This window comes from Rattus norvegicus, chromosome 14 (genome assembly GCF_021556685.1).
Source record: "Rattus norvegicus strain SHRSP/BbbUtx chromosome 14, alternate assembly SHRSP_T2T, whole genome shotgun sequence".
NCBI lineage: Eukaryota > Metazoa > Chordata > Mammalia > Rodentia > Muridae > Rattus > Rattus norvegicus.
The window spans coordinates 34,032,383-34,058,514 of record NC_141547.1 but is presented as its reverse complement, the minus strand read 5'-3'; the positions used below and the strand labels follow the sequence as shown (position 1 = coordinate 34,058,514).

The following is a 26,132-nucleotide window of genomic DNA, read 5'->3' as shown; positions in this document are numbered from 1 at the left end:
ACCGTGTGCATGCAGTGCCTGCAGAGGTGAGAAGAGGGCATTGGAGCCGCTGGGACTGGAATTACAAACCATCGCTACCTACCATGTGGATGCAGAAAATGGAGTCTGACAGAGCAGCCAGCGCTCTTCCATCTCCCCACACACTCTGAAACCTTCTACACTCCCACGCTATCCAAGATGGACATCCCAAGTTTCCCAAGCAAATATCCATCAGCTAATTTGGGTGGTATGAATAAATGCTGAGGACAATCGAGCTGTACAACATTAGTAACTGTTTTTTACTGCTGTGACCAGCTGTGTGACAGGACGTAACTTGGAAGAGGCTTTATTTTGGATTAGCGATTAGGGGAATACATCACTTCAGGGGAGACATATCACTGGGAACTTGAAGTACCTGGTTAGATTATGTCTCAGTCAGGAAACAGATTCAGTTCAATGTCTTTTGTTTTCTTAAGTGTGGGATCTGGCCCATAGGAAGCTGCCATGCACATTCAGATGGACTTCCCTCCTAAGTTACCCTTGTCTGAAACACCAACACATATATCTCTGTGTATGACTCCAAACCTCACCAAGTTGAGAACCAAGAATAACCATACAAATCTACTCCTTAGCAACTCAATCCCCAAATATATTTAAACCTTAGCAGCTTAACTCTGTCCTCAAATGTTCATTAACATCCTACAATGCACAATACATTTAGTTCATCTGTAAAGTCTTTCAAATGTTAACAGTTCTAATATTGTTCCAATGCCCAAAGTCTCTTCTGTGACTTAAGGCATCATAAGATCCTCTAAAATCAAAGGCCAGTTAAATATTTCTATTATATAATGGCACATTCCAACGAGGAAGAATGCAGGCATAGCAAGGAAATATTAAACCTAAGAATGACCAAAAACCAGCAGAGCAAATACCAAACCCTGCAGCTCCATGTCTACTCTCTGGGTTTGTGGTTGCACCACCTGGACTCCAGCGAACTTGAGCAGCCCCACCCCTCTAATTTTGCTGTCTATAACACAGTCTGCAACACATGTGCTCCTCTCTTGGGCTGGCTCTCTTCTGCTTCCTCAGTGTATGGCTCATGGTCCTGGCACCTTCAACATCCTGGGATCTCCATAGTAACATAGGCTTCCTGGTCAGTTTGATGTAATGACCCCTTAGAACCTCCTTACAGAGAACCCAATCCTATTAGGGAATCCAATTCTCTTACACATAGACAGGCCTCAGCAGCTTCCTAGAATTTTGGTGAAAGTCTCTATGACCCTAAATGCCTTGTATGCCTAAAAACTAGCACTATTAGAGGACACTGCCAAGTAAAGATATCTGATAGCCACTCATCCCACACATGCACTTCTATTACAGCACTACACTCTCTGGGCCTTAGAAGCTAAACTTGGAAATATGGAGAAATCAAGTTGCTATTAATCAGAAAACTTCCTTCCTCCCTGCTAGCTAGCTTCCATAGTATTAGAAGGTACTCTACATGTTGCAGAGGGCAGAGAATAACCAAAGTCTTACTCAGCTGTTCCCCCAGGAGCTACAGAAATGATCGGTGTGACAAGACATGAAAAACACGGGTACAATGGTCGCAAGGATGCTATGAGAGTGGCCAACTGCTTTCTGAGTGAATTTAAAGCCTCCTCCACAGGAGGAAATACATTCCTGATACTATAAATCTGGCCAAAATGGGAGCTGGGGGAGCAAGGGCCCCAGAGGTACGCTCTTTACTATTATTGTGGTAAATGGGCATATTACCAAACAGCCCTCTAGATTCACTCTTTAGAAGCCTGGATTAGTGCAGCTCTCAAACCTTATCAGGTAAGTTTCTTTGTGCAATGGATGGTGGTCATTGGCACAAGTCTCCAGCAATTACAGCTACTTTGTCTGCACTTGCTCTGTTAGGAACTTTACACTCACTCAAGGCTTCTTTCATCAACAAGCTGTACAGCGCTCACCCGCAGTCTCCTGCTGTATAACTAAGAACAGGAAACGGTAATCACACAACAACCTGGATGCTAAGTTGTCTTAAAAGGTCCTGCCAAAGGCAAATGTGTTCATTACTTTTAACTCAGCCTCACTCAGATTCTCAGGACCAAAGCGGAATGTAGCCAGCTTATTTGCCAAGATGTAACACTACTGATCTCCACAAAGACTCCCCAGCAGAGTCCTTACTGCCTTCTGGGACCACATGACCCAGACCTCCACTGTCACATTCCCAGCAGAATGTCCCTTTAAGCAATGCTACTACAACCTCAAATGAAGCACCTACTAGTAGACCCTATTTACACCTAATCTAGGCCCTTCACGTCCTATTTTAAACTTACTTCATCTTGCTCAGTCTTTTCTCTTAAGTTCTAGAACAGCTAATCAACATCTTTCTAATAAGTCTGACCTGAAAAAGCTTTTTTTTCATTACTACATAAGATTTCTATGGAGCTGAAGAAATGGCTCAGCAGTTAAGAGGACCTGCTGCTCTCCACAGTGCCAAAGTTCAGCTCCCAACACCTAAGTGACAGTTCACAACCGTCTGTAACTCTAGCTCCCTCATGACCTCTGTGGACACACCCTACACACACACACACACACACACACACACACACACACACACACACACACACACACACCCTTTTTAAATCTTTTTTAAGGATTTTTGAAACATAAATAAAACATAGTTTTAAAGTATATTTTCAAGTACTACCATGACATTCTATTTTGAAAGCACTTTAGAATTTATTAAAGCCTATTTCTTTAGTCTTCTCTTCAGAAGATCATGGCCACTAACTCAATCTAAAGAGCCACAGAGACACCAATCGCCTGACTAACCACACTCAGTCTGAAAATGGTGAAATTGGGGATCATGTTCAGGAAACGAACTTCTAAATTCAGTGAGAAAACTATCAAAGAGAGTCCACTAGGCAGAATGTGAATTATTTTCAATAGTTTATGCTGTATTCTTTTCAAATCCTTAACTTCCTCAATATCCACTACTCTCCCTTTAAATTGGCACATGGGCCTTATACAGGACGGAATACACAAATGAAGACTGAAGTAACGTGTGTGTTTACAAGGCACGGGCACCCCAGGCAACCAGGCCCTAAGCAAGGGACTGGGAGCAAACAAGAACACATCCAAATGCTCCACCACCATCTAACAGACAGCCTGACCACTGTCACATATGGGTCACATGTAAACCAGCCCCCACTGCCCTACCCACAGCCTGCCATTGCTGTGCTGTGCTGCCCGGATGCTGGCTAATAAATCTCTTGCTTGAAGGACAATTTAATTCAGCTCCTCTCTTCTCACCCTCTCTTCTTCTTCCTACTGCTACATAAGCATATGAAGAAGATAAACTCTCAAGGTCCTGCATTTCTTTTGTTTCGTTTAATACCATATTGTTCCCCTCGAAGTCATTAGTCACTGACAGTCATGTTGTTACACAATGCTAATTATTTTCCACTTCAATCATATTGTACAAATCCCCCCTAAAAAAACAACAGGAGTAAGCTGCCTGCCACAAAAGTATAAGCCCATGAAAAGAGGAGAACATACATCTCTAATCCCAGTGTTCTTATGGCAAGGTGGGAGGCAGAGTCAGAGAAGCCCCAGGAGACCCGGGCTCAGCTAGGCTGATATACACAGTGACAAGAAACTGTGTCTCAAACAAGGTGGAAGGTGAGGGCAACACTCATGTTGTCGTCTGGCCTGCATACACGCCATGGGTACATGCACTCGCACGTGAACATGCAGAGAAGGAGGCTTTGTTATGTTCTTTCTGAATTCTCAAGTGTTCCAAATGTATGCACATACTCATTATATAGTATATATGATCTTTTTAAGATAGAAAGACAAAGAACCTCAGTTGCTCAGACAGATCATTTCTAATGTTGCTCATATCTATGTTCATTACATCCTTAGGAAAGGCAGGGAAAGTACCCTTTAATTATCTTCTAACCCCAAAGCTAGCAGAGTTAAACCACTTGCCTCACATAGGACCAGAACCTCTGACTTATACAGGAACAGCAGGGCTCTCTACTGAGCCATGTCCACAACCCTGTATATACCATATTCTGGTTATCCATAGTACCAATGTGTTATCTGTGACTGATCTTCCTGGGATGCTATATTTCTATGCCATGTAATGTTATTTTCATTTATTGAGAACAATGTCACAGAAGTATGACTATCTTATCTCACTGAATAACATTTCATAAATGCAGAAGGATATTCTTTAAGGTATTAGTGTGGAGTCTCTCCAAGGCTTCGTAAGATTCTGCCTGCCTTTTGACCCCTGACTCACAAGGTATAACTTTTCTTTCTTCTTCCTTTCCGTCTCTTTCTTTTGGATGCTGGTCAAAGCCTAAGGACACTTGAGGGGAGGTGGATCCTGGGAGGATGCTTTGGGCTTTCTTACTCTTTCCCTAAAGATCTCCTCCCCACAACACGGCCACTTTTCTGTTGTGTGGCTGGCCTCCATGCCCCTAACTCAATGGCATACCTCTTCTCTCCATTGTCCTCCTCCAAGCACTGCTGAGAATAACGGCTAGTCCATTTGGAGAGTTCTTCTTTTAAACTATGACAAAATTGTCCTTGAGTTTAAAAGGGGGGAGGAATAGTGTGCCCAAGTTATATAGTCAACACACTGACTGTCATTTAAGTTCATATCCCTGTAGGCTGCACACAGGAAGTTTAATTGTATATAATTATGTCAAGAAAGGGACCTAGAAAGCCAGCACCTGAGGACAAATCCCCCCCGTGTTTGGTCCTCTAGCTTCACATGAGCAGATATGATTTATTTTCCAAAGTGCATCAACAGATGCGTGACTATCCCATACTGTTATTTCTTTTATTAAAACTATTTTCCCTTTCAGAAATCTACTGACAAAGAACTAACAAGAACACATCTGGAAAGCTGTAGAATATGAATTAAGCATTTTTCTGCCATCTTCTCTTTCCCAGACATAAGTTTTACTATATTGCAGTTACTGGAAGACAATTTTGTTACAATTCATCCTTTGAAGTATATGATAAAATAGTAGTACATTTGTCATGGGCTGGAGAGAGGGCTCAGTGGTTAAGAGCACTGACTGCTCTTCCAGAGGTCCTGAGTTCAAATGCCAGCAACCGGTATATTTATACTTAATAAATAAATCTTTAAAAACAAAAGTAGTATGCTTGTCTTATGAAAAGATCCATTGTGTTGCTATGAAATGTAATGAGCTTCTAAACCATCAGTAACTATATAATATGCCACATACATACAAACATCTGTTCTTTTTCTTCCTTTGTTTTAAAGATTTACTTATTCAGTTTATATATATGAGTATACTGTCACTGTCATCAGACACACCAGAAGAGGGCATCAGATGCATTATGGATGGTTGTGAGCCACCATGGGGTTGCTGGGAATTGAACTCAGGACCTCTAGAAAATTAATCAGTGCTCTTAATTGCTGAGCCATTTCTCCAGCCCTGTTCTTTTCCTTAATTAGCTATCTTGTATCCCTAAAACTACATTGATTTGACAAGTGACCACATCTTAAGACTACAATCTAACAATTAGAACCTGCTACAGACCCTGTCTTGACGTCTTTCCAGAGCCGGGTTGCAGGAAGACATGGTCCTTTCTTTTCACTCCTTGCTCTTTATTTATCATAGTCACTCAGCTCTTAGTGGAATTTTAGAAGTTGCTGTGGCTTGGCAAGTATGAAATGTCAGATTCGGTCTACTAGAAGTAAACAGGAAATATTCATTCACCACCAAGTAAAACGCAAAGACGGCAGCGTTAATTTCTTAAAGGTGCTCGAGTGTTGACTCACAGTGCTCCTTCAGTCAAGCGGAAGGCATGTAATTAAGAGGCTGATGTTGAACCATGCATGCACACTTGCGTCTATGAGTAAACCTGGGCAAATGCAGGAAAGCTGAGCTTACTCACAGGATCTGTGTCAGCAGTCTTGGCATTCCAACAGTAACTAGAGCAGCAGTGAGAAACCCAGCAAACATGTTAACTTGTCTTCAGTAGAGCAGGCTGAACATAGCTTGTTACTTGGAGGAATAATGACTTCCATCAGTGTGATCTTAATGAGCTAAATAAATTAGTCAGACTTCTGTGGTCATCTTTCCTCTTGACTGGTATTTTTAAACAATTCAGCTATGCGAAAAATATCCATTAACCTTGATCTCCAAAAAGGTGAAAGAAGTATAATATATGAATCAGATAAACCTGGAAACCAGTCTGTCCTTCACTGTTCTTTGAAAATACCAGCACTTCCTGCAGCTGCACAACCCCAGCCTCTGGAGCCAGATCTAGCAGAGAAGCCAGAATGGAGCATGCTCCTTCAGGGACACAGACAGCAGCTCTGGGGGAGCAAACACTAGTCTAAGTGTGGAGTCGAGGTCAAGCTGAGGCAGTGACCAGCAGAGCGGAAGCAGCTAAACAATGGCATTACAGTAGACTGAGCTGGAGTAGCCATCTGGGCAACCGGCCCACGAGAAAGCCTCTCAAGAAAATGAAGGAAGACGGATGCAGCCAATTAACCCACTTTGTCAGCACCCCCACCCCATCCCCATCCCCAACCCAGCAAATACCAAGCCATCAGGCCTAGTGACTCATCTCGGAGTGCTGGCTTCCTCTATGGGCAACTGGAGGGTCTTTAACAACAGACTGGTGCGAGCAGATCTTCACTGTTGAACCAGCACTTAGAATGTGCAGTGATGAATGGAGCTGAGGACTGGACTGGATGACGTCCTCTGTCACTGAGCTATCCCTATCACTCTTTTGACTTCTTATTTTGAAACTGGGTCTCACTAAACTGCCCAGGCTAGCCCTGAATTCACTTAGTAGCCTAGGCAGGTCTTGAAATTTGCCATCTCCTTAACTCAGCCTCATGAGTACATAGGAACAGCTAGGACACCATCACTAAGCCTGCTTCACAATACAATGTTCCAGGTTCAAATCAATGGTGGTCCTCATGGACCCCCTAGCAACTGTGGCCCTGTTACAAACCCCTCTTCCTATTTCACATTCATAATACTTGTTACTAACAGGAAATTGTATTAGTAAGTTTGGAGTAAAGGTAGCAATGGAACATTAAGAACAGAAATACTCTAGCTTTAACAGAATGTCACCATCCTAGACCAATGGGGTGGTCATATTCTGCCACCAACACCTTCTGGGCTCTGCAGTATCATTTGATAGCACACAAGCGTAAAGAGGTTATGTATAAAGTTTCTCTCACAAGCATCTGGTCAGAGGAAAAAAAGACAACCAACTCGCGATTATGAATCATCCAGTATGAGGAGGCCATCTGCCTTTAACTCTGGAGGCTGAGGCAGGAAGGTGGCTGAGAATTTCAGGCCCACCTGGTCTATACAGTGAGACCCTGTCCCAATATAAACAAACAAATCATCCAGTCTGAACTAAGGCAGAAAATGGAGGGTAGTATTTACTAGAAACAGTTATAAAGGAAGAAGCAGCTTGTACAAGGCCAACAGGGGAAAGTCCAAAGACTGAGAATCTGAAAGACATTAAACTTAAGCTGCAATCCAAAGAATGGGCATGTGGGGAGGAAGGAAAGGGGAGATGAAGAGAGGGCTGAAAGAGTAAGGACAGAGCAGAGCTATTGATTTTCTCAAACCCCACAGGTAAGTGTTTACCCAAAGGACAAAAGAGAGCCACTGAGAGAGCTTACAGGATACTGACTCAAACTTAGCACTAACTGCGGATGGAGTAAATGTGCTTCCTTGTCTGTGTGTGCAATCACATTGCTTATACTAGAAGGAGTTTTCATTGTTTCCTATTGAATGTTCTTATTTGGGAATTTAATCACATTTATTCACATTAGTCAACACATTTTTTAGTGTCTACTATACATTCTGAGTGCCTACTATGTACCAAGCACTTCTCTTGACACTTGGAATTTTAGACCATTCCTTAGAAATCATCCCACCTACTTTCTTCACAAAGAAGAAAACTATCCTGATGATAAACCAAAAAGACCTTGGTCAAACCATGCATGGTGGCACATACCTTTAACCCCAGCATTCCAAAGGCAGAGGCAGAGGCAGAAGCAAGGATCTCTGTGAGTCTGAGTTCAAGGCCAGCATGGTCTGTGTAGCAAGTTCTAGGACAGCCAGTATTACATAGAGAGACCTTGTCTCAAGAACACAAAAACAAAATAGCAAAAGCAGACCCTTACAAGTCATAAAGATTTGATCAAAAAACCACTGAACAGAAAGGAAAGACATCAAAATCAAACAAAAAACCAACACCCATAGCAACAGACACAACCTCTCACACAGGGCTCAGTACTTGAAATGATCACTTTTTTAAGGAATCTCTGTCCACTCTCATTTTTACTTTCAAAAAAACCCCAATTTTATATGTGTGTGTTTGTGTATTCATTGTGTATGTGTGTATACATATGTATACGTACTATATATACATATCTCATATACACATGCATACATACATACATACACATGTACATATACAGCACGGCTGGAGAGATGGCACTCTGGTTAACAGCATTTGTTGATTATCCAGAAATCACCAGTACAAAGGACCCAGCACAATCCTTTGGTCTCTGAAGGCATCTACCAATAAATCTTTCACACACACCAATCTTGTTAATTAACTCTATAGCTATCAAATACTGGAAAAGGCCCACTAGCAGGAATGGCACCAAGCGTTAAGAGGAAGTGCAGTAAACACAGATACAGGACCACCTGGACAGTCTGCTGAATAACCCTGGTCTCTACATCATGAGATTTAGACACACCCCAATACAGTCTGCAGCTGGTTAAGTCCCCAAGAGTCAGCTTCTCAGAACAGATACCTGATCTTACTTGGCTGTGAACACAGCCCATTAGGACCAGCAATCACTTGTCACTCACATGCGGGTAAGTCTTTCCATTCCTCCTTTTCCCACCGTAGCTAACGTCAGAGGACTCCTGACTTTGTTTAAAGGAGCCATCGTTTCCACTTAAACAATGAATCCCAAAGCTACAAAGACCTGGAGTTCAGTCTTCTCACAACACAGAGACGTTTCAATTCTTCAACATGGAAGAAGTGTAGGGTATGGATGTGCATCCCTTATGCCAAAGAGACAGCACCCCAGCAGTTACACACGAGAGCGTGTACCTGCAGGCCCTCTCTGTTTCATGTGTCGTTCAGACAGAACTCTGAAAGTATAAGTGTTAAACCTAATTCTCCATCACGAAACAGCTTACAATGGCTCTGTTATTTTTAATCATTTCAGTACTTATTCTGGGCACTTTCACTCTTTAATTTTTACAGAGGAGTCCATAAATTATTCATAAATTCTGCTTTCTATAGCTGTAGCTGAGCCCAGAGAAAAGTAAATAACCAAGGACTAATACCAACCATGTAGAGTTGCTTTTGAATAAAATGCGACAATGCATCTTAAACAAAACTGCGGCGGGGAGTGCTGGGTTTGTTTTTGTTTCTTCTTTCAAAAAAGGAAGAATACTTGTTAAAAGCCAACAAAAATCCCAACCAAGAAACACACACATGCATGAATGCACCAGTCCAAGCTGGGGCATAGCACAGTGGTCAAGTCCTGGCATGCGCCATGCATTAGGTCAACCCTCGGCATCAAAATAACAAGTCTCAGTCAGAGGCTTTGAAACAAATCAGAGAGACACAAGGCATAGACCGACACAGTCAACATGAACCACGTTCAAGACAGTGTCTGTATAAAGCGACATTTTATACGACCCTCATTCTCACCGTTGTGCTGATGCTGGATGACGCTGTGCTGTCAGTCACAGGAAAGTACAGTGCACGCACTTATGCACACTCCCTGATTCTTGATGACCACGGTAAGCACTGTTAGTGGTTTAATTTTCTTTTATAGTAATTTACTTTTATTTTTTCAGACTATATGCCTTGTTTTTAATTTATTCTTGGTGGGGTGCACACATTTGCTATGGCACTTACGTGGGGGTCAGAGGTCAGAGGACATTTCAGCTTGCAGAAATCCGTTCTTCACCTCGAACATTCGGGTTGTCAGGCATAGGAGCAAGCATCTTTCCCATCTCTCTTCTCTTTCTGACCCTCCCTTTTACAACATCTTGTTAACACAATGACTATGTTTTAAATACTCAACACGTATAATCTAGAATGCCCATGTTGTTTGGCTTGACTTTCTCTAAGGCCACAGCTCACCCTATCCCCAGGTACTGCTCTGGGTGTATAAATGCAGCAGCCACCACCATTCATTCATTCATTTGTTCATTCGTCCGTTCATGCATGCATTCACTCGTTTGGTTTTCACTCCATATCTTAGTCCAGGTAACAGTTCATATCTCTACTAATAGAGGATCTCTCTACCAGAGAATTCTCTCTATCTCTCTCTAGTACAGAAACAGACTGAAATAGAGCGTAGACAACTATAATAGAAAGAGAAGTGCTGAAGAAGAAAAACACAAGTGAGACAGCAAATACAAAGGGATAAGCCAGACAGCAAAGGACTTGCTGAAATGAAGAAAATGTTGAGGCTCATGTATGAGGAAAGGGTTCAGGAGCAGAGACCATCAGAGCCGAGCACTGGAGGCAGGACACTGCACTGCCTATGCAAAGAACTGTAAGAAAGCCAGTGCAGTTGGAAAGGGGCAGTCAGGGGGTCAGACAGAGAGGACCTACAAGTAGCCAGGTAGCCCACAGTCTGGAATCCACTGCAAGTCCTTGGCTCTCACTAGGAAGAAGAGGAGAAACAGGCACAAAAGGAAGAACAGGAGTGATGGGCACTGGACCAGAACCAGGTGGAAAGTCAGGGAAAGGTTGCTGAAGATGCTAAAAGACTAAGAGATTAGAAAGAGCAGGGCTTGGAGCCAAGAACAGAAACCCACTTCGATACAAACAGGATTCTGCCTCCTTCTTGCCAAAAATATTTCATATAATCCAGGGAAGGGTGGACAGGGACAGTAACGCCATGCTGTAATGTATTTATGTTCTCCATTTCTCATTTGCATTGGCAGGAACTTCAATGGCTGTAATTGCAAACAGCCTATTATGAAAATTGTATTACCAATAAACTTTTATTATAAAGGCTTATGTCATACTTAGAAACTTGATTTTTAAATACTATTCCATTGCAGGCACATTTGTTGCCAAGTACCCATCTGTTCTGCATTTATCCTCACTCTCCTTTCGGTGAGAAGCTTCTGGAGAGCTGTCAGAGGTAGTAGTGGCTGTTGCTACTGTGATGGACATGTGATGCATGCTAAGAAAACTGGTTTACTTCAATTCCTCCTTTGTGGACAAACCACTCCATATAACTTCTTCACTTGCCCAAGCAGTTGAAACAAAGCTCCCATTTCTCTCCCAGCGGTTGCTTATACCGTTCTCAGTGTGCATCTATGTGTGCATCTTTACCACACACTTCCACTGTCATCTTTTCTCCAGCCCTCCCCTCACTAAAAGGTTCTGCTTTGGCTGGAGATGGCTCAGCAGTTAAAAGCACTGACTGCTTTCCCAGAAGTCCTGAGTTCAATTCCCAGCAACCACATGGTGGCTCAGAGTCATCTGTAATGGGATCCAATGCCCTCTTCTGGTGTGTCTGAAGACAGCTACAGTGTACTCACGTACATAAAATAAGTAATTTTTAAAACTGGGGTTCTGCTTTACTCAGATCCCTCTAGAAGTCCTCTTTGACATTTGGGGACACAATGTCATCTTTGGATGGCACTTACTCATTTTCATAGTGTAATGAGAAGAAGAAAAGGACACCAATGAAGGCAAAGACCATGTAAATGGACACAGCCTGAATAGGTGTGCAGAGGTAGGGCTAAGCCACAGTGGAAGCTTAGGTAGAAAGACTTTGTTAAAATGCAAGAGGAGGCTTGGGATTCATTTACAGCAATGTCCTCATTTTATAGATGAAATAATAAGGTGCAGAAAACGTGTCAGCATGGCTTTGGTTCTGAGTGCCTGAAGACAGTCGAGACTCAATCCCTGTATGGAGATCTGAGGACTGCTCTTCCTTACAACAGTCCTCCTCGCTAACCTCCCTGCTGCAGTAGTTTGAGGACTCCTGGAGTCAGGAGAAAAGAGTACTAGAGAAGGAGCCAGAGTTTAACTTTAGTTAAAGACCTACCTAAGCAGGAAGATATTCCTTCCTACCCATTTCTCAAGTTGATCTCTGGTAAGGGAAAAGGCATTTCAGGACGGCCCAGTTAAAGCCCTAAACTAAGCCTGCAGTAGAATGAATGCTAGAGAGTGGAGACTAATGATGCTGGCCACAATCGCTACGAATCTGAGGTGCTCTCATCCCTGTAGCTGTCCTGACACATGTATAAGGACTCGCAGGCTTTCATATACTCTAATCAACTCCTCTAATCTCACATCCTTTTCTCAGGAACTTACTTGCCCTTTTCTTGTGACTTTAGGCTTCTACAAAAGAAGCATGGGGTAACTGTGAGCACTGACTTAGAGCCCGATCTTCACTACTCCAACTACACATGCTACCTTAAGGTACAGGACAAATTCACTTGGGATTAGAATGGGGATGATGGAATCTATCTCAGAGATTTGAGAGCCATTAAATCAGTTAATGTATCTTAAGTGTTCAGACCCTACATGACAAGTCCTCTCTTAAATGTGTTCTAGGAAGAAAGGGCATCTCCTGTCTCCTCTCAAGTACAAACTCCAGCTGTCTATAGAGAACACCCTCCCTGCCATCCCACACGATCCTAGCATAGCTCTTAGCATGAAGAGTTCCCAGCCCACACTGGGCAAACTGGGGACAAAGGCAAGGTAGAGCCACCTGCCCACCAGTTTCTGGACCCTAAAACCTAAGCAGAATAATGAAAAGACAGACATACGTTAAAGCCCAATCTTTCTGATGCCTTAGCCTTAGAGGCTTCTCCTGAGTTTCTGCTCCCTAGACTCCAACTATTTGCACTTTCAAAACCTTAACTACATTCTTTCTTTGACTTGCTTAGCTGTTAAACACCCTTAACAACTCCCTCTTTTACTGAAACATGACAATAATTTTTCAGTTCTTCCAGAAAAATTATCATGGACAAACAGGACTTCTTGGAATAAATAATGAAATCGCTTTATTTTTGTGTCTTATGGAGTCCCCAAATCTGGTCAAGAACCGAACTCTTCTCTGAGCCTGGTATGGACAGCATAGAAGGAAAGACAGTGGCTCTGAAATCAGACCCAATGGTCGATTTTCTAGTTCCACATCTATGTAATTTACTGCCTCATTACCTCAATTACTGTACCTCAAAAATGAGGAAATCTCCCTCATTGATTGACTGTAAAACTTAAAATGACTCCTCTTAGGGACGAGCTTGACACAATGGAAAATGGGAAATGTTAAGCGAGCTGACGGCAGTGGTGCCTGCAAGAATGCCTCTCTTCCTCAGGCCCCTCCCTCACATCTTGTTTCCACATCCTTTTCATTAGACCTCACTTCCAAACTTCCAGACTCAATCAACTCAAGGTACGGGCTTCCAGGAAATAAAACTCTTTGCAGGAATGGCCACGGGAGGCAGCTCAGGTCATGGCTTTGCTTTTCTACTGTGTATAACTCATAACATCACCATCACCACAACACACATGTTCCATGACGTCAGCAATGCTGGTTTACCTTCTTCTGTGTCCTCATATTTCTTAGCTCACAGAAACACCTTACCTGTTAGCCTCTGAAGGTCCTCCAACCACAAGGACCTTGGGAAGAGCTTCGAGCTCTTCTCTAATTCCTCACTGGTTTATAGGCACAGAGAGAAGACAAAGTCCCAATCTTTCCGTTTTCTTCCCACCCTAGGCACCAGCAAAAAAGCTGAAAACTTCAGATGTCACAAATTAATTCCAAAATGACAGGAAATTCCAAATGCATCTTTTACCATTTAGATTTTAAACTACAATGCCAAACTCTTATAAAACGCCATACTCTTTGGCCTACTGTGCTTGGTAGGTATGATTATTTATATATTTAAAGGTGGAATTTTTCCTAAATATTGACAGTTATGAATTTTTCTACTGGAGTAGTCTTTCTTCCTTCCTTCCTCCTTCCTTCCTTCCTTCCTTCCTTTCTTTCTTTCTTTATTCCTTTATTTCTTCTTTTAAAAATAGGGTCTCCTGTAGCCCAGGATGGCCTTGAACTGGCTAACCAGCCAATGACAATCATGAACTCCTGATTCCTCCGCCTTCATCTCCTAAGTGCTGGAATTAAAAGTTCACTTCTTTTCTACAACGACAGTCTTAGTTAAGGAAAAGGGAAGAGGAAGGAGGAGAGAAAGACAAAGCAAAGGCACACGTCTTACTTGGATGGCGCAAGGCAGCCTGGTGCAATCACGGTCTGGTTTTCCTCCACAGCCTGGACAGCCGTGAGCTCTGCCATGTTGACCATCACGTCGTTGGTGTGGCCCGGAAGCTGTGGAAGTGCTGAAATGATCTTCTCTACTAAGTTGTCTCCATGGTGTCCAACCGCTCCTGTTTAACCACACAAGCAAAGGTGAACTCAAAGTGGACATTAACCATTAACTGGATGCAGGTTTTATAATGCATGCGCCCCTTCTACCAAAAATGACAGATGTTTAGTAACACCAACCTAGAAGTTTGCTCTTTGTCATATAAATTATGTTCTCAACTACCTAGCAAATCAACCTTATCTCTGTGATGACTAAGGTATACGCTGACTAAGGAACACGCCCTCTAGTTCACCTGGAACCCACCATCTCTACCATAGAAAGGCAACCATGGGCTCCCACTACATATCTGTTTAAGGAGGGCACGAGTAAGAGGACATATGGTATCAGCCATTTGCCAGGGTTTACTGAATACTTTCTATATACCAAGCATTGCTCCAAGACCTGTAATTATACATGCAACTCCAGGGATGACAGATGAACGATGGGCCGGGGACGTAGTTTAACTGGTAGATGAAGGCATAAAACCCTGGTGGTCTCCAAGACCACATAAAACTGAGTGGTGGTGGCCCATGCCTGAAATCCTAGCATTTGGGAGGTGGAGGCAGGACATTCAGAAATTCAAGATCATATTCAGCTACACAGTGAGTTTGAGACCAGTCTAGACTACATAAGTGAGCATCTATCTGAATACTAATATTAAAATTATAATAATAAATGTACTCTAACTGAAATTCAACACAATGATACAGTTCAATGCTTCTTCAATGAAATGAAGTTATATGTCTAAAACCCATCAGTGCTTAGAAGGCATTGCTCCAACCATGGATGGGACTTGGTATAGCTACAAGTGTGATCCATTTCCAGTCTGCTTGCTCATACGTTGCCTCTCTGCCAATCTGTGTTCTGCCATATGATATCAATGATACAGAAGAACTAATTAAGAAAGCCAAGTAAGGGGTTGGGGATTTAGCTCAGTGGTAGAGCGCTTGCCTAGCAAGCGCAAGGTCCTGGGTTCGGTCCCCAGCTCCGAAAAAAAGAAAAGGAAAAAAAAAAAAAAGAAAGCCAAGTAAGGAGTCTAAGCACTCATCCTCACTCACTGGAGCAACTATTACCTATCCAGGGCTCACGATGCAGCACCGTGTACCAAATCCTCTGCCATGAATAATGATTTATAATTAATTGTAACAGCAAATCTTTCTTGTGAATTACTATGCTCATTCACACAGTAAAGGTTTCATTTAAATCACCTGTTCAAGCCAACAATTTACCTATTAATTACAAAGTGTAATGACTATTCTTCGTTGTCTACTACATCTGAGATTAACTAAAATCGACAGATGGAGGGCACACCTAGGAGGGGGTTTTGCTTAATTTGAAATAGATCCACTTCTAATTCAAATCTTTGAAATAGGTAGACATTCCCATTTAATTTCGACCTTGAGGTGGACAGACACACCTCTAATCTAGGTCATGCCTCCTACTGGAAGCCTGTAGAAGGACATGGAAGAAGGAAGCTTTTGTTCTTTGCCTGCTTGCTCTCACTGGCATTGACCTAATTCAGAAATACCAGCACATACTGAAGGCCAGATGAGATATCCAGCCTCATGGACTAAGCAACTTCTGGATTCTTAGACTTTCTGTTCATAAAGCCTGTAAATCATTCTAATAAATCCCCTTTCCATATAGAGACATTTATTCTGTAAGTTCTGTTACTCTAGAGAACCCCGACTAACACACAGAGCAGTAATTCAAGCCAGGTGACTGGGTTAGGGGAAAAGAAACCCTCAGACTCCCCCACAGTGAGCCGAGGCAGAGCTGGTGTGAGTGTCTCTGGTAATTTCTAATGTTAAAGAAGAATGTTCTTGTGCTGCAAGAAAATTACCCTTCACTATGAGAATAAACCACGTTTATCCATGCTGTCTGTAGTTTACAGATGTCTTGGAGCTGCTTGTTGAATACCAAATGGATGGCCAGGAAGCAGAAGAGTACCAGCTAACCAGAACAGGTCAGAAGAGTAAGTGAACTGTACCTGTACACTAAGCCAGGATCCTAGGATACCCCCTTGCATCACAAATATATTTCTTTCTCTATCGGTACCCTCCTCACTAAGTTAAAACTTTTATATATCTCCACTTACTACCAGAATAACTCTTCTTTGAACATGATGCTCAAATTCTGATCTCTTCCCTGAGTTTTTCTTATTTTTTCTGTCATTCATAATTATTTGCCACAAACAAGTGTCTCTGTAGCTGTGAGTGGTACATGGCTGCTTCTCGCTGCTCCATCTAACCCATATACAGGGGTCTTTGGAAAGCTACATTTCATTAAATTCCCTGCAAACTGAAACAAATGACATGCCTCTTAAAATTATCAAAACAGTCCATATTTAAAATGGCTGTTATTTTTGTAGAACTAAAGTAGCATTTGTTTTATTAAAATATTATATACTAATATCCCAAACGCTCAAAGTAAAGAAATGATTCTTTGTTTAGTTTGGGTTTTTTTGTTTTTGTTTGTTTGTTTGTTTGCTGGTATAGGATCATATTATGTAGCCAACGCTAGTCTTGAACTAGCAATCCTCTGTCTCGACTCCAAGTACTGGGATTGCATGCATGTGGCATCCCTTCAGCCACGGGAATAGTATTGCTTTGCTTTTTCAACCTGTGATATATGCATTGAAGCAGTTCTCTAAATCATTGTCTTCTAGAATTTCTAAACTTCTATAGTGAATACATATCCTTTCAATAATAACTGAAAATGCAATTCATTCTCCCTCATCTTCCCGTATTTGCTCTCTTCCTCATTTTCCTTCTTCCCTCTCTTCCCTCCCTTTCTCTCTCTTTTTTTTTTTTTTTTGCTCTTTCTTGCACGTACATGCACCTAATTCTGAAATATTTCACGTAGTCTATATTTTTTAACCCTCAGAGCTTATCAAGTGCCTCTTGAGGGCAATGCATTTTCTATCTTAGTCATCACTGTCTCACTAGCACCTGCAACAGTGCGGAACACAGTGGACTCCAAATAAAGGTTTACTGGAGAAAGTATAAGGTGAAGCCATTTTCAACAAGGTGATGGCAGAATGATAAGAAAACCATCTGTGATACAAACACACTATTAACTATCAAATACTTGATCAAGCATGGTGACACACATATTTAAGTAATCCCAGACCTTGGAGATGGAGACAGGAAGATCAAAGTTCAAGGTCATTTCAGTTACATAACAAGTTCAAATCCATATGAACTGCTAAAAAAGTCATACGCAATGTTCCCTTTATTTTTGAAACATAATTTCACATATCAGTTCGTAACTCATCTAATGGTAAATTATTAATAGACTCCAAAACATTACTAGTTTATCATATAAATTGTATATAAATTAATACCCAAATCAAATATTAAAAGTATATTTTGTTTTGCTCTCTATATAAAATACTGATAGAGTAATTTAAATTGAAATCTAAATCACTTAAGTCATTCCAATAATTTCCAAATCACCTCTTAATCTTTTGAAGCTTTTAGCATAATCTTTTTTTGGCTGCAGCTCTCACGAGCTATACCCCAGTGTAAGCCACAATTTAATTTAGGAAACCTCAACAAATTCTGGTAACCATTATTTCATTACATCAACAAGCAAGACGTCCCCAGTTCCCCAAACTTGTTGCATACAGAAGGATAAATCAGTAAATTCGCAATAAGCCTTGGCCACATAGTAAGTTCAAAGGCAGTGGTAGCTACTTAGTGGGATCCTGTCTCAAAACACCAGGGCCTGGGAAGCTGCTCAATGGAAGAGCATTTGCCTAGCATGCAAAAGGTCCTGAACTCAATACCCAGCAATACATTTCATCAGTCAGCAGATACATATTGTTTTAAGTAACTGTTCCAACTGCTAGAAAATACATAGTAAAGTAGAATGAACACACACACACACACACACACACACACACACACACACACACACACGCATTCATTCTCATGAAAGGAGGACGAGAAGCAACCAATTATTAGTTCTGGGTAGTGGTCAACATTATGTGCACAAGGCAGGATCGGGGGTAAGACAGTAGTAGGGAAGATCTCTCTTGGGAGTGAGAGAGAAAGACATATGGAGTGAGTGAACATTCACTGGGAGAAGGCTGGAGTGTTTGAGGTACTGTGTGAGAGGAGATAAGCCAGAGAGATCATGTGTACTGCTGGTTAGTCCTTGTCAACTTGACAAACTATAGTTCTGGGAAAAGAGGAAACATCAATTAAGGAATAGGCTGGATTGTCTTATGACATTCTAATGGGGCATTTTCCCGATTAATGATTGATAAAGAGGCCACCCCCTGGCAGGTTGTCCTGGACTGTACAAGAAAGCAAGCCCATTACGAGCATTACCCCATAGTCTCCGTTCCAGGCTCCTGCTTGAGTTCCTGCACTGACTTCACTCAGGGATGAACCTGGAAACTGAAACCAAATAAAGCCTCCCTCACCAAGTTGCCAGTGGTCATGAAGCCTAGTACAGCAGCCGAAAGCAAACTAGAGCGCGAAAACCATGACAGGAGGACAGAGGGGGAGCCAGCATGCTAAATGTATGGCTGATAAACCACACCGTACATCACTGAGTGCTAGCTACCTTTTGTACTTTCTATTTTTAATCAGGGGTGTGCATATATAATTCACCCTTGCATGTGCTGTGGGAGGCAGAGGTGGACAAGCATGTCTTTCTTTGTGGCTCCCCATCTTTTTGGGGGGGGGGATTTTTTTGTTTTGTTTTGTTTTGATTGGTTGGTTTTGGGGTTATTTTGTTTTAAGAGTCTTGCTGACCCTGGAGCTGATTGGCTAGATCTGCCTCTCCACGCCACCAGGACTGCTGACCTGAACTGGTTTAAAGATACTCTCACGCCCAGGCCAGCACAGCCAGCTTTTACATGTGTGTCCAAACACAGGTATGCATGCTTGTAGTAAGCATTTTCCCGGCTAAATCACCTCCCTATCCCTAAATTTCCTTTTACTCTTTGCTTTACTCTATTGTACTAAAGAATATTCTGAGGTTCAGGAGGCAAAAAAAGAGTGCTGTGACTCAATTGTAGCTTTGGTAACACAGAAGTCACTGGGGAAGCCAGGATCTCAGAAGTTTTGAAATATAAAAGCATAAAGGACTAGAAGTCAAGAGAAAACTGACGTAGGTGACTGTGGAAACAACAAGTATAAAGAGCTCTCCCAAGTCGACTACCAAATAAGGCAAATAAAAGGGACCTGAAGTCGGGTGATCACAATGACTCAAGAAAGGACTCCATTCTGCCTTCATGCCAACGATGAGAATCTAAGGAAAATGATCTGTATAGGGGAGCTCAGCAGAAGTGAGTCCATGAGAAGTGAGGAGAGAGAGCACTAAGCTAGTCGGCATAGGTAGAAGTGTTAGGATGGATGGAGTGTTCCTGTAATATGAAGGAAGGAGGAAAATGTACACAGTGTGTAATAGATTTGGTGATGAGGAGGTATGGAAACCTGACGGCTTATGTTTTCTGCTTTGTGAAATTCTGCCCTCTATGCATGACGTGGCCACTGCTGCCCTCTTGAAATTAATTATCATTATCCTCAGGACACCCTCAAAAGATTGAACCCACCAGCATCTCCTCAGAACTACCATTTAGTTTACTCTCTATTTTATCAGCTTAAAACTCATCCAATTAAGATAAAATTCCAAATATACCTCTTATTGGATTTATAACATCACTCTACATGTTTTTCTAGCCTGAAAAGGGAATGCTTACTGATACCAGTGTTCTGATTGTTCTCAGGGACCTTGAGTGTCTAGCATGTACTATCATTGAGTTACATCTACTTAACTATAGAACAAAGCTGACCTCTGAAAATACGTACTCACACCGTGTATCACAAAGCATCTTTTCTTCGCCTATTTTAAGGTTAGGTTTTCATTCCTGGCACATATGAATAATTATTACATTGCTGCAATTTGAGATTGCTATACAAACCTCAAAAGAATGAGAGCTAAGAATAAAACAATGCACCTTGGAAAATATTTCCTACGATTCTTTTTTCCATCTTCTCACATGTACATTCAGTTTCACTTTTTACGTTTACCTTTTTTTATTTGCATATGTGTGTGGGACAGTGCATGCGTGTACAAGCCACATTGTGTGTGTGGCAATCGGAGGGCAACTGGAGGAAGTCAGTTCTCTCCTTGTAGGTACTAGGGAGCAAACTAAGGTCATCCCCTAAGCAAACCATGTGGAGCAAGCCAATATGCAGCAGCCCCTCCATAACCTCTACATTAGCTCCTGCCTCCAGGTTCCTGCCATGTTTGAGTTCCTGTTGATTTCCTTCAATGATCGACTATGGTGTAGAAGTGTAAGCCAAATAAACCTATCCTCCCCAAGTTGTTTTTGGCCATGGTGTTTCATTACAGCAATAGAAACCCTAATTAAGACAATCAGTATCTGGAAATGTCTACGAGTGATGTCAATTTCCTCCATGTCAAGGTCATCTCATTTTCCCAGTCTCTTGGACTAAGCATGGTTGTTTTTTCAAAAGCAATGCACACTAAAGCCATATTTGGCCAGTTAACAGCATTTAACAAATAAAATTGTGCTTTATCTATGTCCACCCTCCACCAGACAAAACTAAACTCCAGACGCTGTCAAATTAGGGACTGATTCGTTTAGTTCATCTTTATATTGTCAACCTCAATATGAAGCCAATAAAACATACACGCTGAATCAATGAAAAGGTCCTCTAGCTGGGAGAGTAAAGATAAAAAGCTCCCAGAAATCCCACTTACCCGTGAGATCCAGAGTTCTATCCACAAAGACCACGGAAGCCCTGCCTGTAGCAGTCTTTCTCCTGTTCTTGGCAGGGGCATAATTTGCCAGATCTGTAGCGATGACCCGACTGAGGGAACCCACAGCGAAACACTCCTCTCGTACCCCTAGATGTTCACACAGAGAACTGAGGCCTGACACGAGGCATCTAATGTACAGCAGCAGCTCTGGGGTTAGGGCAGTGGCATCCACCTCACCCAAGCTGTTCAGTCTCCTCTTGTCGGGTCTGGCATTATTAAGAACATGCACATCCTGAGGTAGCAGTGGGAAAAGGGTAGCAAAGGCTGGAGTAAAGGCAAGGTGGGGAGCAGCAGGGGCGAGCAACAACGGGACGTGGAGCACCTCAGCTGTGTAGTTCATGTTGCCCATCCACTCACAGAGCTTCTCCTCCAGCTGTTCGAACACCGGCTGCTGCCCCTCTAGCTCGGCCGCTGCAGCTGCTGGTACATGGTTAGCAGTGAGGTGGACTGGGTGGCTCACGGCTGTGACCACCACACAGTGCTGAAAGTGACTGCGGCAAATGATGTCTTGTAGAGTGTCTACTATGCGGCCTTTCAGCAGGCTGCTCAAAACGAACACCGCCCGGGGCTGCTTGGCCCCACCGCCTATTGCATGGGGTTCAAATTCCCTCAGGTTGCACGCAGGACCCTTCACCGCCTCCAGAAGCCTGCTTGAACCGCAGCTCCAGTGCAGGCTCTCCGCGCAGGCAGCGTCCAGGTAGACCACGGACCACTTCACTTTGGCCAGCACCTGCTCCCAGCCTTGCTGGGCAAAAGACAGTACGCCCACGGCACTCATGATTCGGTAGGCGCAGTCTGGCCAGGAGTCTCACCGGCGGATGCGCAGGAACCTCGGTCAGAACGCAGGGCTTCCGGATACTGAGTACTTTGAGACTTTGACAGTCAACACAGTACACGTGGGCCGGTCTCCAATGCTTGGCGTATGCCTGCGCGCGTTGATGACGTCCAGGGCGCTGATTGGCTGATCAGGCGCGTGGGCTGGCGGGAGGAACATCTACACTGGGAGTGGAGAGGGGAAGTGCTTAGAAGGTCAGTAACCCTGAGAAGCTGAGCTTAGCACCTTTCTAGGAAAGAATTGAAATGGGTTATGTTCGTTCCTCTCTGTCAGCTCACGTCACCTTTTCCTCCCAGTTAAGAATTCTCGGGAATAATAAAACCTAGACTGAAGTTTAATATCCTCAGCACACTTACCCATCTCAACTTTGAGAAGCCAGAGAAATGACTGCTGCTACATAATAATTGGCCGCGTGAAGGTTATCTTCTTCGTTAATGCACACAGTCATCATGAAATGGGTATTGGGACCAGCAAGATGGCTCAGAAACTAAAAGCGGTTGCAACGCAAGTCATTTGACCTGAGTTTGATTACCTGCTCTCCGTGGCAAAAGCACTATCCCCCGTCCCCAACACACACACACACACACACACACACACACACACACACACACACACACACAGAGAGAGAGAGAGAGAGAGAGAGAGAGAGAGAGAGAGAGAGAGAGAGAGAGAGAGAGAGAGAATATCAAAAAAGGCTTTTTGGGTTTGTTTCACAACTACTGAGACTTAGCAAACTGCAGGAGAATCGGATTGAGCAATAAATATACTGATCTCAGCTTGGAACCTTTTTTTATTATTTAATTGTAGAAACATGAAGGAGATAAAAAAAATTAGTAAGTTACTGTTCTTTTTTTTTTTTTTTCCGGAGCTGGGGACCGAACCCAGGGCCTTGCGCTTGCTAGGCAAGCGCTCTACCACTGAGCTAAATCCCCAACCCCATAATTTACTGTTCTAATTGTGCATGTGTGCGTGTGCGTGTGCGTGTGCGTGTGCGTGTGCGTGTGCGTGTGCGTGTGCGTGTGTAGACAGGATCTCACTGTGCAGCCCTGGCTGTCCTGGAACTCATTATATGGATCAGGTTGGCTTCAAACTCACAGAGATCTGCCTGCCTCTGCCTTCCTAGTGCTAGGATTAAAGGCGTGTACTACCATGCCCATCATTAGTCATTTTAAAATATACAGTTCAGCAACATTAAAAACATTCATGCTGGGCTGGAGAGATGGCTCAGAGGTTAAGAGCATTGACTGCTCTTCCACAGGTCCTGAGTTCAATTCCCAGCAACCACATGGTGGCTCACAACCACCTATAATCAGGTCTGGTGCCCTCTTCTGGCCTGTAGTTGCATACATGCAGGCAGAAAGCTGTATGATGTATACATAATAAATAAATAGATTTAAAAAAAAAATTCATGCTGTTGTACAACCAATCTCTGGAACTTTTTATTTTGCAAAATCAAAATAGTTTCAAAACTATACCCTTTAAGTAACAATCCCCATCCTCACCCCAGCTTCTGACCCCTGCCCCCAACCCCGCAACCCCCAGCATCTGGCAGCCTCTAATTTAATCCTGTTCTCTTTGAATTGACTACCGTAGGTCATATAACTGGATCCCTATAGTACCTGCTTTATTGTGATTGACTTACTTCACTTAACATAATGTCCTCATGTTCATTGAGTGGTCACACATGCCCATTGCTTTTATTTTAAAGTTGTATTTGTGTGTGTGTGTGTGTGTGTGTGTGTGTGTGTGTGTGTGTGTGTGTGTAGTTGGGATTTGAACCCACTACAGCTGGAATTACATGGGCTTGTGAGACACCAAATACGGGTGCTAAGAACTGAACTCAGGCCTGCTTTGAGAACACCAAGAGCTCTAAATTATTTTGCCACCTCCCCAGTCCCAGTTTTTGTTTACTTGGTTTGTTTTTTTTTTCATTCTAAAAGCTGAATAATAGTTTGTAGTATGCATACAGCACATTGTGTCTATTCATCCACCTCTCAATGGACATTTGAGTTTTTCTGCTTTAGGGCCTTATGGATAATAATACTCTAGACATAGCTACACAGGTATCATATGAATTTTTCTTTCTATCCTTTCGATTGAAATTGCTAGATCATATCATAAATATTTTTAGCTTTTCTAAGGAACCAATTGTTCTTCACAGAAGCCAATGAATAAGGGTCCAAGTTTTTCTACATCCTTCCAAACATTTTATATATTCTCATTCACTGTAGCTATCTAATAGGTGAAGACAGATAGTGTTGTAAAGGACACTTGGGAATATCCAGTTATAAATGACTACTACAGCCAGGCTAGTAGTGAACATCTTAATCCCCGTACTTGGCAGGCAGAGGAAGGTGGATCTTGCAGAGTTCAAAGCCAGTCCATTCTACAAGGCAAGTTTCAGGATAATCATGGCTATGATACTGAGAAACCCAATCTCAGGAAAAGAAAAAGGGAAAGAAAGAGAAACAAATAAGTACTAGGTGGTTGGACATACGATGACATATGATTCTAGCTTGTAGAAAGAAGTCTGGTGATTTGGTAATCATTAGTACAGGTGTGCTTAGACTGCTTTAAGAGAAAATATAGAAGAAAAGGAAGTGATGGAGAAACTTCTGAGCAACCTTGGGGGAAATATGCAGTGGAGCCAGTGCGTAAAGTCACAGGGGAAGTGTGTTTCAATAGTTGATTGGCCAACAGTAACCAGTGCAAAGGAAGGAAACAGTAGAGTCTACAAAGATTCTATTGTATTTGAACCCATGCAAAAAGACAGGTTTGCAGGACAGGTGGATTAACAGATGGAATGGAGGCAGGGAGTGGACCTAAGGGCCCTAGGAACTCTTTTCACGATGCTGGAGAAAAATAGGGTGTTAAAGGAATGAGGAAGAAAGTTGGAAGAGTACAAGATTAAGGTCAAAAAATACCAAGCCTCTACATTTCCTGATAAACAATTGCAGAGTTTAATAAAATCTGTGCGGGGCTGCGGATTTAGCTCAGTGGTAGAGCGCTTACCTAGGAAGCGCAAGGCCCTGGGTTCGGTCCCCAGCTCCGAAAAAAAAAAGAACAAAAAAAAAAAAAAAAAAAAAAATCCGTTAATAAAATCTGTGCAAAAGGCATGAATGTGGACTTCTGGAAGGTAGTAAATTGTGAAGATGTTGAATAGATTTCAGACTGTTTAAAAAAGAAGAACACAAAACAAATAGAACATATGTGATGGTTTGTATGAAAATGGCCACGATGGACCCCTAAGGAGTGGCACTATTAGGAGGTATTGCCTTGTTGGAGACAGCGTGTCACTGGGGCGTGGGCTTTGAGGACTCAGATGCTCAATCAAGACAGGACTAGTCTCATATTCTCTCTCTCTCTTTCTCTCTCTCTCTCTCTCTCTCTCTCTCTCTCCCTCTCTCTCTCTCTCTCTCTCTTCCTGCTGCCTCCAGTTCCAGATGAGGAACTCTAGGCTATTTCTCTAGCACCATGTCTGCCTGCATACTGCCAGGCTTCCTATCATGATGACAATGAACTAATCCTATTTTCATCCCAGTTCCAGTTAAATATTTTCCTTTGTAAGAGTTGCCATGGTCATGGTGTCTCTTCACAGCAAGTGTTCTATTGCTAAGACAGTGCTCTAGTCCTTCATTGTGATGCTGAGTAATGGGGAGAAGACTTTGTCCCATGCCAAATCCTGACATCATCTGTGAAGAGAAGCAGGGTAGATGTTTAAGATGAGTGGTATGAGGAGGAGAATTTTCACTGAAAATGGGACCACAGTGCCCTGGTATCAATGTACAAGAGCTGATAAGAAATGACAATGTTATCTCCAGACTCCACAGATAGCCCTCCTTTCTCTTCTCTTCTTATTTCTGTTTCATTAAGAAGAACCTAATTCTTTCCTAGAGGCCATTCTCTAAGTACCATTGCAGACGAGATTTTAGGTTTTTCGCATAGGAATGACTAAAACCATTTCTATGATGGAGAATTGTAGCACAAACATTCAGTCAGTAGCAGCAATATGGGGAACGAAAGTATTTTAAAATCTAAAATATACGCAGTGTACA

At 42.5% G+C, this 26,132-nt stretch overlaps 1 protein-coding gene across 1 annotated transcript in view; it reads right to left on the bottom strand.

Annotated features, from left to right (window-relative positions):
* Scfd2 (sec1 family domain containing 2) overlaps positions 1-22,087 on the bottom strand; it is a 326,684-nt gene extending 304,597 nt beyond the window's left edge. The window contains 2 exon segments of the mRNA NM_001017499.1: positions 14,292-14,460; positions 21,183-22,087. Of these exon segments, the coding sequence (NP_001017499.1) occupies positions 14,292-14,460; positions 21,183-22,020 (1,007 nt within the window). The 5' untranslated portion in view covers positions 22,021-22,087.
* Between the last annotated feature and the right edge of the window lie 4,045 nt (positions 22,088-26,132).